Source organism: Hylobates moloch, unplaced genomic scaffold (genome assembly GCF_009828535.3).
Source record: "Hylobates moloch isolate HMO894 unplaced genomic scaffold, HMol_V3 SCAFFOLD_6, whole genome shotgun sequence".
NCBI lineage: Eukaryota > Metazoa > Chordata > Mammalia > Primates > Hylobatidae > Hylobates > Hylobates moloch.
The window spans coordinates 146806253-146820309 of NW_026652281.1; the positions used below are offsets into that span (position 1 = coordinate 146806253).

The window sequence follows — 14057 nt, forward strand, 5'->3', positions numbered from 1 at the left end:
AGTCTGAAATGACTCTTGTGGCAGGCAATAGGTTCCTGTGTCGGTTTTGTTTAGCCCAGGTGGGCTGCTTGGGCATGGGATGGACTTGAGGCAAGGATAGCAGGAAGGAGCAGAGACTAAAGAGATCCAGAGGTCTCACCTAGCTGTCTTTCTTTCTGTTTCACAGCCATATACAACTTCCAAGGCAGCGGAGCCCCCCAGCTCTCCCTGCAGATTGGCGATGTGGTGCGAATACAGGAGACGTGTGGAGGTGAGTTGCTGGCCCACGCCCCAGGTGCTGGGCCCTTGGCTAATGGAAGCCTGTAGTACACCCAGGCCCCTCAGCCCTCTCTCTGAACCTGCAGCTGTGTGGTCTGTTTAAAAACGTTTTGGTAACGCTAGTAATTAGAATTTAGTAAACAGAAATGCTTTCTCATTTTAGGAATGTACGTTTCATAGCAAAAGCCTAACTGGGTGGTTCAATGTTTGTTATGCTCTTCATTTGCCTCAGCCATGGGGCTATTCATCCTGTGACTCTTACTAGATACCGTTCTTTATTAGTATTAATATCACGGTAAAGGGAAATAAGCATCATTAGGGTTTGGAAGGGTCCCATAAATCACACCTCTAATTCCAGGAGAGCTGATATGCACAGTTGTGTGGTTTGTTTACTGCATGAAGGCACCCAGCCCAGGGAGCAGGAGCTCACTCCCCTCCCCAAGCTGGGAGCCCTGTCTTGGGCAATGTGGTGGCATCTCTTTCTTTCTCCTACAAAGGTGCCATTGCCTTGTGAAGCCAGGTGTCTACTGGGCTGTGTCCACCCGTGGTGGTGTGCTGGTAGGAGTGCTTTTTAAAATTTGCACAAAGACTAATGGTCTTGGACTCATAAGTCAGGCAGTTGGAAATCAATATGCCACTGATAAACTTGATATTGGGAGCATGGCTTGGGCATGAGAACCAAATGAGCTGCTGATCTGTTACCTGCAGTCAGTCAGGCTCCCATCCCTCACTGGCCCAATCGGCCCACCACAGTTCCCTCCTGCCTGGGCCTGCTGGTATCTCCTGCCGCATGGAGGGCACAGAGCATGGGCTTCCTGTGTCTCAGCAGAGTGGTAGTGGAAGAAGAGAGAGTGTATTGAGCACATAGGCCTGGTCTGCCCCAGTGAATCCATCAGATGAGGCCCTGGGGAGGGAGTGAGGGTCAGGGAGGAGGCAGGTGTGCCACTGTGAAGGAGGCCTTTCACGGGGAAAGGCGGTCACCTGCAGGAGTAGCCATCTTTGGTCCTTTCCACAAAATAGACACTGTGCTAAGTTCTTTATAACACATGATCCTAGTCACTCCTCACCACAACCCACAAGACAGGCAGTGTCATTTCCAGTGCTGGATTAGCTACATGCAACCTCCTAGGCAACAGAGCCCTAAGCTGGGTCTGCAGATTTGTACAAGGATGCTTGTGTAAACACATACACACACACAGACACACGCAAACATACGTATGTAGATATATACACGTATGCATACCTGTGCATGTAGATACAACCAAAAAACATACAGAAAACCATTTCGTGGGCAAATAATTTGAAATTTGATATTTCAAGACAACTTTAAAAGGGGTCATGGGGGAAATGAGAATTTTGTTCATCTTCCTTATATTTATTTTATGCTTTAGTATTATTTTTACTTGGGGTTGTAGATGAGGGGATACTGTACACTTTTCAGTGTCCAGGGCCTGCAAAGTTCACAGTCCAGCCCTGTTGAAACCTTTTACACAAGGAGTGGACAAGGCTAGAGGAGAGGGGTGGGGACACAGTCCTAGAGAATTGGATCTGTGATTCCAAGCACCCTGCCCCCTGCCCATGGCATAACCCTATCTTTTACAAATCTAGTTCTGCCCAGTGGGAGATAAGCAAACTGTAGGTGACTACCAAAGGCAAAGAATGAAAATAAAAACAGCAGCAACTCTCCTCAGTGCCTCTTTCATGCTACTGGATGCTAATCCTGAGAAACAGGCACGAGACCTCACATTTGCAGATGAGGAAACGGAGGCAGGGAAATGACTCATCTAAGGTTGCACAGTGAGCCAGTGGATTTTTTTTTTTTTTTTTTTTTGAGACAGACTCTTGCTTTTGTCTCCCAAGCTGGAGTGCAGTGATGCGATCTTGGCTCACTGCAGCCTCCGCCTCCCAGATTCAACTGATTCTTGTGCCTCAGCCTCCTTAGTAGCTGGGATTACCAGCATGCGCCACCACGCCTGTATTTTCAATAGAGACGGGGTTTCGCCATGTTGGCCAGGCTGGTCTCGAACACCTGGCCCTAGGTGATTCGTGCATCTCGGCCTCCCAAAGTGCTGGGATGACAGGGGTGAGCCACCGCGCCTGGCCCCAGTGGCTCTTTTCTGATGGCCAAGCCCACACTCTTTCCTCCACCCATGCCTGCCAAAACAATGACAAGGCCTTGGTCATTATTTTCTGTGTCCTACATTGTGAAATCCAGAGAAGTATTTTTCTCTTCGTTGTATGCAGTTTCCCTGAATAGAAAGCTTGAGGGAATAAACCTCCCACACAGGCTGCCATAGTCAGAGCCTTGCCAGTACCTTCCCCTGGCCTGGTGCCCTGACCTTTATGAAAGCTACTCTGGTGGACTCAAGCCACCTTTATTCATCTCTGGGACACCTTTATCCTTTCTTTGGTTCTGGTTTTCCATTTCTAATTCAATTAGTCTAATTTTAATGTATCTTTGTAAATTAGTCACAATAACTTGCTGGAAAAAGCTGGATATATTAATTGGTAAATGGCTAATAATTTATTAATTCTTTGAAAAGACAGTGTTCAGAAGTCTGCTAGAATGATTCGAGCTATCTGAGGAAATACCATATCTCCTGGTACGCAAATTATTAGGACTTCTCATGCATACGCTCATGGCTATGCAGAGTTTTCAAATAGGGGATCCAAAGTCTTCTTGGGGTGCCTTGCGTGGCAGAAGGTAATGGAGCTGGAGGGGGTCTGAGAGCAGGTCTGGTGTTTTCTGCTTTGCAGATGGGGTGTGTGGTCTGTGATTCTGACTGAAAAAAATGGTTCCTCTAAAAATATAAAAGGTGTGAAAACCACAATGTTAGTCAAGAATTAGTCAAAACTGTGTAGTAGAAAGAATATGGGTGTACCCGTGAAACCTTCTTATAGAAAACTACTTCAAAACCAAAATCCAGCCAAATGAGAGGTGAATCACAATAAAAGAATATTGGATTAAAAATCTGTGATAAGGAAATAGTGGCAAATATTGGGTCCACATGAATCGATTTATAAAAATTGATATTAAAAATAGTAGGAATTTCTTATAGAAGGGACAAACATAAAAAAGCAGTGTGATTTTTTTCCCCCAATCACTTCCTTCAGTCATACTTGGTTGACATCTTTCCTGAGATTTGGTGACATCAGAAGACTTTAATCTCATATCTATGTGCTGCTCACTCACTTCTTCCCTTTCCCCAGTTCAAACAAGACCTGGGGAAGGAGTGAGTTTGGGATGTTTTCTTTCCTATTTGTCTTCTCTACTGAAATAAGCCTAATGATTGGCCAGTCCACTGTACAAATAGTCATGTAGTTGAGGAATGAAATGCCAGATGCCCCTGACATCATGATATTTATGGCTACCATAAAGAATGTTATTGTTGGGAACCTAGACAATATTTTAAAAAATCTAATAAAGTTGAGACTTGGGAGGAGAATGGAAGAGAATAGCTAGCTCAATGACATCACTTTCACAGCAAAGTCAATGAATATTAATTGAAAATAAAACATGGAATTAAAACAATAACCACTTCTATCTTTGAATGCTGTTCATAACAATTTTCGTTTTAGAGAAGTTTTCAGGAAATCTTTTTAGTGATAAAGAAACATTGAATCAAAGTTCAAATGTCCCTCAATTTCACTTGGTTTCTTTTTCTTCTGTTAAATACAAATAAGATTAAATAAAATTTTTATTTATATCCCAGCACTTTGGGAGGCGGGGGCGGGCAGATCATGAGGTCAGGAGATCGAGACCCTCCTGGCTAACACGGTGAAACCCCGTCTCTACTAAAAATACAAAAAATTAGCTGGGCATGGTGGCGGGTGCCTATGGACCCAGCTACTCAGGAGGCTGAGGCAGGAGAATTGTGTGAACCTGGGAGGCGGAGCTTGCAGTGAGCCAAGATTGTGCCACTGCACTCCAGCCTGGGAGACAGAGCAAGACTCCGTCTCAAAAAAAAAAAAAAAAAAACTATTTATATAGTATCTTCACCATATGCTCATTTTTATGAGAGTATTTTAAAAACTATATTTTATCCTTTTATCTATCTGTCATTCTATGTATATAAATATAAACAAAGAGTTGACTGGAATGATATTAATAGTGTTTTCCTGTGTAATGGGATTCAGGATAATTCTTTAAGCTTATATGTTTGTAGTTTTCTGTTTAGTTTAAATTCTTTATAATAGCATATATTAGTTTTAAACAAACAAAAAATATACAGTCTTTAAGCTGGGCATGGCGGTGTACACCTATAGTCCTAGCTACTTGGGAGGCTGAGGCAGGAGGATCCCTTGAGCCCAGGAGTTTAAGACTAACAAGGCTCCATCTCTGAAAAATAAGGCAAAAAAAGTGTGAAGAGTAAAATAACAATCACTTACATTCCAACCACCCATAATTAATCATTGCCAACACCTGAGGATATTTGCGTCCAATCTACAAGACTGCATTATTATTATTATTATTATTATTATTATTATTATTATTATTATTATTATTATTATTATTGAGATGGGGGTTTCTCTTTGTTGCCCAGTCTGGTCTCCAACTCCAGGGCCCAAACAGTCCTCCTGCCTCAGCCTTCCAAGTACCTGGGATTACAGATGCGTGCCACCTTGCCAGGCTTTCAATAGTTTTAAAATCTTCCCCACCACCCCCAGTAAAAAAAATGAAAAGAGCACTGGCTTGTGAATCAGAAAGTTATTCCCTGCTTCTGCTACCCACTAGTGGAGTCATCTTGGGTACGTAAGCTTTAGGTTTCTCATCTGTCAAGTGGGTTGTTTTCACCTTGCTCCTGAGCTTGTTATGAGAATAAAATGAGAAAAAGAAGCTGTCAAGCACCAGCCTGGCTCATAGAAGGTTCTCTGTGTTTGTTAATTCCATCCTCTCCCCCATTATGTAATGCTGTACCGAAACTGGCAGACGTATATTTTTACAGCATGGCCCGGAAGCTGAATTGACATATTTCCTGATATTTTATGACATCAGAAGACTTCAATCTCATATATCCATTGTGCAGCTCACCTACTTCTTCTGTTTCCCCAGTTTGAACAAGACCTGGGAATGGAGAGAGTTTGGGGTGCTTTCTTTCCAATTCTTTGTCTTCTATACTGAAATAAGCCCTCTATGATCAGCCAGTCCACCTGGAGTGGGTGAGGCTAGCCCTTCCTTGCCTATGTACTAAATTTACTCAGCTGGATGAAGAGGGAAAACAGGACCCTAACCTGGAAACTTAAACATGGGTGAATTTCACTTTTTATTATAAAGATAATGTATTGTTATGATAAAAACTCACATAGTTCAAGATGGTACTCATGCTAGGCCATGCTAAGCCTTAGACATCAAATGATGACTTTATTGTCCATATTGTATCTCTCATACTGCCTCTTTTTTCCAGAGGTGGCATAAACATTCTGTGTTTTAGATGTGGAAAACACATGTAAGTGTATTGAGCAGTAGGAATTCCTCATAGAAGGGACGAACATAGAAAAAAGCAGTGTTATTTTACTTCCCCCCAGTCACTTCCTCCAGTCATATTTGATTGACATATTTCCTGATATTTGATGACATCAGAAGACTTCAATCTCATATATCCATTGTGCAGCTCACCTACTTCTTCTGTTTCCCCAGTTTGAACAAGACCTGGGAACGGAGGGAGTTTGGGGTGCTTTCTTTCCAATTCTTTGTATTCTCTACTGAAATAAGCCCTCTATGATCAGCCAGTCCATTGTAGAAATAGCCATGTAGCTGGGGAATGAGATGCCAGATGCCCCTGACATCTTTGTGTGAAGCTCCTAGAATGCACTCATACTGTGTTTGGATGTAGTTTTGGGGTGGAGGAGCTGTATCATGCCCTCCTAAGGCAATAGCTTCCTACCTCCAAAGGCTGACGTGAGAGAATTGCTTGAGCCCAGGAGTTTGAGGCTGCAGTGAAGCATGATCCTACCACTGCACTCCAGCCTTGGTGGCAGAGTGAGACCTTGTCTCTAAAAATAAGTAAATAAACAAACAAATAAAATCAGAGGAATGAGGGAGGAGATGGATAGAGCATCCTCTGCTTTTAAAGAATAACGCATTGCTTTTGTTGTTGCTGTTTTCTAGAAATGCAACTACATACTCTATGTACTATTCTGAGACCTTCTGTTCTCATTTGAAAATATTGGAGTGCTTTCTAAGTGAATACATATCTATTACCACATTGTTGGTTTGGCTGCAAAAAGCTTGGCACAATGAGATTTTGAATGTACCCCTCACCGAGGAGGGTACAACATGGCTTCCATGCTAATAACTCCTTTGAGGGTGATCTTGACCCATCCAAATTCTTTGCTTTTAGTATAAGTGAGGACATTATAAGCACTTAACATGGAATCTTTTTAAAGCACCACCTTGCAAGGTGATAGTCTTTTGTTCAGGTCTGCTGTAGTGACAGGTCACTTTGAAATGGACTCCATTTTCTTCAGTAAGGCTGCTCCATTATCAGCAGTGTGTATGTGAAGTTTTCCTCCCTTCTGAATGAAGATGAGGCTAAGACGTCAGTAAACTTCCATTATGTTTCATTTGAGGCATGTCTATTTGCTTTGTTGTGATGGAAATATGTTGAAATGACTTTAGTGCAAAAACTAAAATGATATTATAAATCCATAGGTCCTGAAAATAAAATAGAAAATATGCCCAACTTTCTCTGCATTATTATTATTTTAATTGATTTTTTTAGAAGAATGATATCTACTAATTATTTTGGGCACTGGACAAACTCTCTGAGTTTTTAATCCAATTTAAGCCTGATAAGACACTATTATTATTCCCATGAGATGTGAGGCACTATTATTCTCTTTTTATAGATGAGGGGACTGAGGCTCAGAGGAAAGTATTAACATGTCAGTGATTGCACAGTTAAATAGCAGATCTCTGTCAAATTCAGACTTTTCATTACAGAGCTCATACTCTTTAAATATTAATTGTATATGTTTAAGGTATACAACATGATGTTGTGAGATACATAATAGGTAGTAAAGTAGTAAGATAGTTACGATAGTGAAACAAATTAACATATCCATCATCTCACATAGTTACCCTTCTTTTTTTGTTTTTGTGGCTTCAGCAGCTAAAATCTAATCATTTAGCAGAAATCTCAAATACAGTACAATTTTATTGTACATTAGGTCTCTAGACTTGTTCTTCCTACATATCTGTTACCCTGTAACCTCTAACCTACATTTCCCCATTTCATTCCTCCCATCCCCTACCCTCCCTGGTAACCACTGTTTCATTCTCTATGTCTGTATATTTGACTCTTTTTTTGTTCCATATATAAATGAAATAATGCAATACTTTCTGTGTCTGTCTTATTTCACTTAGCATAGTGTCTTGCAGGTTCATCCATGCTGTGACAAATGGCAAGATCTCCTCCTTTTTAAAGGCTGAATAATATTCCATTGTATATGTATATTACAGTTTCTTTATCTACTCATCCATTGGTGAGCACTTGGGTTGTTTCCATATATTGGCTATTGTGAATAATGCTGTAATGAATATGAGAGTACAGACATCTTTGCAAGACAGTTATTTCATTTTCTTTGGATATATGCCTTGAAGAAGGATTGCTGGGTCATATGCTTGTTCTATTTTTAATTTCTTTAGGAACTTCCATACCTTTTTCAACAATGACTACCAATCTACATTCTCACCAACAGTGTAGAAGAGTTCCCTTTCTTCCACACCCTCGCCAACATTTGTTATCTCTTGACTTTTTGATAATAGCCATTTTCACAGGCGTGAGGTGATATCTCATTGTGGTTTGATTTTCATTTTTCTAACAACTAATGATGTCAAACACCTTTCCATGTATCTGTTGGCCATTTGTATGTCTTCCTTGGAGAAATGTCTATTCAGTTTCTTTGCCTATTTTGTAATCAAGTTATTTATTTTTATACTATTGAGTTATATGAGTTCTTTATAAAATTTTTGATATTAACCCCTTATCAGATGTATGGTTTGCAATTTTTTCCCCAATTCACAGGTTTTTGTTTCATTTTGTTGTTTTCTTTGGTATGCAGAAAGTTTTTAGTCAGGATTTACACTCTTAACCAGTGTATTAGTCTGTTTTCACACTGCTGTAAAGAACTACCTGAGACTGGGTGATTTATGAAGAAAAGAGGTTTAATTGACTCACAGTTCTGCATGGCTGGAGAGGCCTCAGGAAACTTAAAATAATGGTGGAAGATGAAGGGGAAGCAAGGCATGTTTTACATGGCAGCAGGAGAAAGAGAGAACAAGAAGGGAAGTGCCTCACTGGGGACTCTGTGTGGGGGCTCCAACCCCACATTTCCCCTCTGCACTGCCCTAGTAGAGGTTATCCATGAAGATTCTGCCCCTGCAGAAGACTTCTGCCTGGACATCCAGGCATTTCCATACATCCTCTGAAATCTAAGCAGAGATTCCCAAAGCTCAACTCTTTTTTTTTTTTTTTTTTTTTTTTTGAGACGGAGTCTTGCTCTGTCACCCGGGCTGGAGTGCAGTGGCGCGATCTCGGCTCACTGCAAGCTCCGCCTCCCGGGTTCACGCCATTCTCCTGCCTCAGCCTCTCCAAGTAGCTGGGACTACAGGCGCCCGCCACCACGCCCGGCTAATTTTTGTATTTTTAGTAGAGACGGGGTTTCACCGTGGTCTCGATCTCCTGACCTCGTGATCCACCTGCCTCGGCCTCCCAAAGTGCTGGGATTACAAGCGTGAGCCACCGCGCCCGGCCCCCAAAGCTCAACTCTTGTCTCCCGTGCACCTGCAGGCCTAACACCACATGAAAGCCACCAAATCTTGGGGCCTGAACCCTGTGAAACAACAGTTTGAGCTGTACCTTGGCCCCTTTTAGCCATAGCTGGAGGTGGAGTGGCTGGCATACAGGGTGCCAAGTCCTGAGGCTGCACAGCGACAGGGCCCTGGGCCCAGCCCACAAAACCATTTTTCCTTCCTAGGCCTCTGGGCCTGTTATTGGAGGGGCTGATGTGAAGATCTCTGAAATGCCCTGGAGACATTTTCCTTATTATCTTGGCTGTTAACATTCAGCTCCTTGTTACTTATGTAAATTTCTGCAGCTCATTTGAATTCCTCTACAGAAAATGGGTTTTTCTTTTCTACCAAATGGTCAGGCTGAAAATTTTCCAAACTTTTACTCTCTGCTTCCCTTTTAAACATAATTTCCAATTTCAGACCATCTCTTTGTGAATGCATATGACTATATACTTTTAGAAACAGCTAGGTCAAATCCTGAATGCTATGCTGCTTAGAAATTTATTCTGCCAGATACACTAAATCATCTCTCTGAAGTTCAGATTTCTACAGATCTCTAGGGCAGGGGCAAAGTGCCGCCAGTCTTTTGCCAAAGCATAGCTAGAGTGACCTTTGCTCCAGTTTGTAAGAAGTTCCTCATTTCCATCTGAGACCACCTCATCCTGGATTTCATTGTCCGTATCACTATCAGTATTTTGGTCAAAACCATTCAACAAGTCTCTAAGAAGTTCCAAACTTTCCCACATCTTTCTATCTTTTTCTTAGCCCTTTAAACTGTTCCAACCTCTGCCTGTTACCCAGTTCCAAAATTGATTCCAGATTTTCGGGGTATCTTATAGCAGTCCCCCACTTCTCTCAGTACTAAGTTTCTTTATTATTCTGTTTTCACAGTGTTATAAAGAACTACCCGAGACTGGGTAATTTATGGAGAAAAGAGGTTTAATTGACTTGCAGTTCTGCATGGCTAAAGAGGCTGCAGGAAACTTACAATCATGGTGGAAGGTGAAGGGGAAGTGGGCACATCTTACAAGGCAGCAAGAGAGAGAGAGAGCAAGGGGGAAGTGCCACACTTTTAAACCATCAGATCTCATGAGAACTCGCTATCACCAGAACAGCATGAAGGAAATCACCCCTATGATCCAATCACCTCCCACCAGGTCCTTCCTCTGACATAAGGGGATTAAAATTTGGTATGAGATTTGGGTGGGGACACAAAGCCAAACCATATCAACCAGTGATAGGTACAAGCTTCCATTGGTCTCAATATTATTATATATTTCAACACACAAGAAAGAAAAATCACTCCTAAGCACTCTTCACTCATATAAATATCAGCATATTTATATATGTTTATATATAAATATCAGCATATTTATATATGTTTATATATAAATATGGTAGTGGGAGAACTTACATATATGTGTGTATGTTTATATGTATATACACACACATATGTATATGCTTGCTTCAGACATTTGTTTTTAAGAAATAAAAATTTCCAATGCAATTGAAATCCCTTTTTACCCCTCCTCTATTCTTTTTTCTTTTGTCTGTATGTAGGTAACACTTATCCTGAAATCAGTATGTTTTCTTCCCATTCAACTTTTTGTACCTTTGCCAGATGCATATACTTTCTAACCTTGTCTAAAAAAATAGTGTTTGTAGCACTCTTTGGGGCTAGGTATTATTTCCCTCACTTTACAGATAGAAACACTGAGGGTTAAGTGACATGACCAAAGGCCACGTGGCTTGGAAATGGCATAGGGAGGACTGGATCTCTAGACCTCGGATTCTTTTTTGATGTTGTGGGATATTTTAAATCTCCTTCCTCCCTTGACTCTTAGAGGATTTCAGACTCTAGATATATTTGATATTGGTATTTGAGATGTGAAAAGGGAGGATTATTTGAATAATTGGCACTTTATAATCTTCCAAAAGAATTGTAAAAATTTTTCCTTTTCTCATCTTCCTGCAGAATGCATGTCTAGTCAGTCCAGGCTACTACGTATCATGAACTGCTTAAATAAGAGAAATTTATTTCATACTTATGGAGACTGGAAAGTTGAAGATCTAGGCAACAGCAGATCTGGTTTCTGGTGGGGGCTGCTACTTGGTTTGTAGATGGCTGTGTTCTTGTCATAGCCTCTCACATGGCAGAGAGCAAAAGAGGAAGCAAACTGTCCTCTAAGGCACTAATCCCATTCATAAAGACTCCATTCTCATGACCTAATTACCTCCCAAGGACCCCACCTCCTAATGCCATCACATCAGGTGTCAGAATTGCAACATATGAATTTTGGGAGGACACATCAGTCCATAGCAATGCACACTGTGAATTTTATGTTAAAGAAAGTGGTTATCTCATGGAAAGGGTTAGCAAAAAAGCCCTTGTTATTATTGAATTCAAAAGAGTGTTGAACTCAGGAGCGGGTTCTGGGACATGGTAAATGCCATGTTACACTGAGCCTGCTTTTGATCATGGTGTCCACTATCCAGGAATTTTTCTGTTTTGTACCAACCGTTGTGATCTGCCCAGTCATGTTTTGGAGCATAGACAGATATAGCTGATTGGTGACCATATTAAGGAACCAACATCAGTGGTCAGAGATAAATGACCTGGCAGAAGTGAAAATGCCAGAAAAAAGTCGTAAGGATCGTCCTGATGCAGTTGATGTACTAGGCATGGGTTTGGATTCTGGTTTGGCTGCTTTTCTGCTAAAGAATGTGTTGGAATTTCTTCCCCACCTGTTTGATCTCAGTGTCACCATCCAGCAAGTAGAGATAAAGCCTTCTTGCAATGAATCCCTGGGGATTTATTCCTGAAAGCATGTAGCCCAGTGCAATATACATAGTTGGTACACAATTAATATTGATTGAACTTGAACCTGGGAGCCAGAATAAGAATATTGGGTGTAAATGTCAGCAGAATCCTGTCGTCAGGAGTGAGGTGCAACTCTGAGAATTAGGAAATCTATAAGATGTACACACATAACTGAGTTTTGAGGGTCAGAGCAGGCAAACTCCTTAGATCCAGGAAGACAAGTCACCTTAATGGAGTCCCTATCACAGAGATGCAGATGTGGACATGAGCTTTGTGTAGGGACCATCTATTTTTCCCTCGATTGTTTTTCTATTTTTTGGTGGATCTTGGCCATCATGTGGGTTCAAGTCACTGCTACCAGATGACCTTATCTGTATTTGTACTCTAACCCCATCACATGGGAGACAATGTGGCCAACCAGCTTTAAGGATTGGCTTTGAAGTCATGTAAGCTTGAGTTTGAACCCTGGTTGTATGATCTTGGCCCAGCCCATCAATTGACTTGAATACCAATTTCCTCATCTATAAAATGGGAATGATAATACTTAGCTCACAGTGTCACTCTGAGGATTAAATGAGAGAATGCCTATACAACATTTAGCATACAGCTTTGCATGTTGCAGGTGACCAGTGAAAGACAGGTAATAATAATATTACAAAGCTGCATTTCTATCTAGTTGGTGAAAAGGGGCAACTAAAGGAGGTCGTTGTAGCACAGCGCAGCAGGGTGTTGCTTGAGTGTAAATCTCAGCTGCATCATCCACTAGCTGTGTGACCATCAGCAAGCTGCTTAATCTCTGTGCCTGTCTATTTTCATTTGCAGAGCTGAAGCAGTAATAGTACCTACTTAATAGGATTGTTGTAAAAATTAATTTATAATATGACAAAACAAATATGTCAACAGAGTTACCAGCACATAGGAAGCACTTAGAAAGTATAAGCAGTATTGTTAATTATGGATTATTTTTCAATAGTTATTGACAAATAATTAGAGGCCACTGAAAATAGAATGTGATGCTTCATGAAGTAGAACATCTTCCATCACTGGAAGTATTCAGGTGGAAAGTAGCCTAGTGGAGATTTAGTTTTGGAGATTCAGACATTGAGAAGTTGGAAATATTAATATTAGGTAGCCATCAAATCATTCCCTCATAATATAGAAAGCATAGTGTGATAGTTGCTTATGTTCAAAACCTGACACTGCAACCTACTAGCTGTGTGATCCTTGGAAAGTCACTTAACTTCTCTGTGGCTCAGGTAGGCCACTCCTTTGTAAAATAGGATAATAACCGTTCCTACTTCATACGGTTGTTATGAATATTGAAGGGCTTAATATACAAAGAGTGCTTAGAATGGTATTTTTATTTCCCACCTGAGATTCTCTTTCCAACCTCCCTTTCTTCCTTCTGTTTTTCCTCTCTCCTTCCTTTCTCCTTTTCTCCTTCCTCTCACTTTCTGTCATTCAAAAAGGAGCTATCACGGCCCCCTGTTGCTTCAGAGTTTCCTTTAGGACCTGGCCGTCAGGCTGGCTCATGACTATGAAGGGTGACTTTGCATTTTAAGTTGTTTGTTTTGGGGCTTGCTTGTATGTCTGTTGGGAACATATTTCATCAACAATCTGTCAGCCCAGTAATGAGGGTCTGCTAATGAGGCTCCCAACAGACGCGTTTTATTTACAAAGATGACAAATGCCACTCCTTGGCTGTGTTCGAATCATTTCAAAGGCCAGCGGACTCATTACAGTCATCAGGACTTGCTGCTCTCAGGCGTATTTTGTCTGAGGACTGTGTGTAATTTGGATTTCTGTTCATTGAAACATTTTTAATATTCCTGCAAAGGGAAGATCTTTTAAAATCCCTGTCCCTTTATCTGTCCCTAAACTTACCCGTTTTGTAACGTCTAACTTTTGTAAATCACATTTTAGACAAAATTTGCTGCTGTTAGAACTGTCAATGTTATTTTAGGATGTGTGCCCAAATCCAGGAGCATTTCTATGTCCCGAAGGCAGGAATTGAAAACATGCAGATGATCACAGGGCCCAGGAAGGCAATGGACACGAGGGAGGGACTGCATTGAGGCTAGCGGACTGGAGGCAGATGCTCTGTCTGGTGGGCCCTGCTGCTCTTCTTCTCTGACCCAGTTGGGAGCACTGGCCAGCACTACTAGAGCTCCTGATTTTTCAAAA

The 14057-nt window shown here is 41.3% G+C and overlaps 1 protein-coding gene across 2 annotated transcripts in view; it reads left to right on the forward strand.

The window, feature by feature from the left end:
• DOCK2 (dedicator of cytokinesis 2) overlaps window positions 1-14057 on the forward strand; it is a 448549-nt gene that overhangs the window by 16998 nt on the left and 417494 nt on the right. For both annotated transcript variants that reach the window (XM_032158599.2, XM_032158600.2), the window contains exon 2: window positions 167-250. In XM_032158599.2, the coding sequence (XP_032014490.1) occupies window positions 167-250 (84 nt within the window). The remainder of the gene's footprint in view (window positions 1-166; window positions 251-14057) is intronic.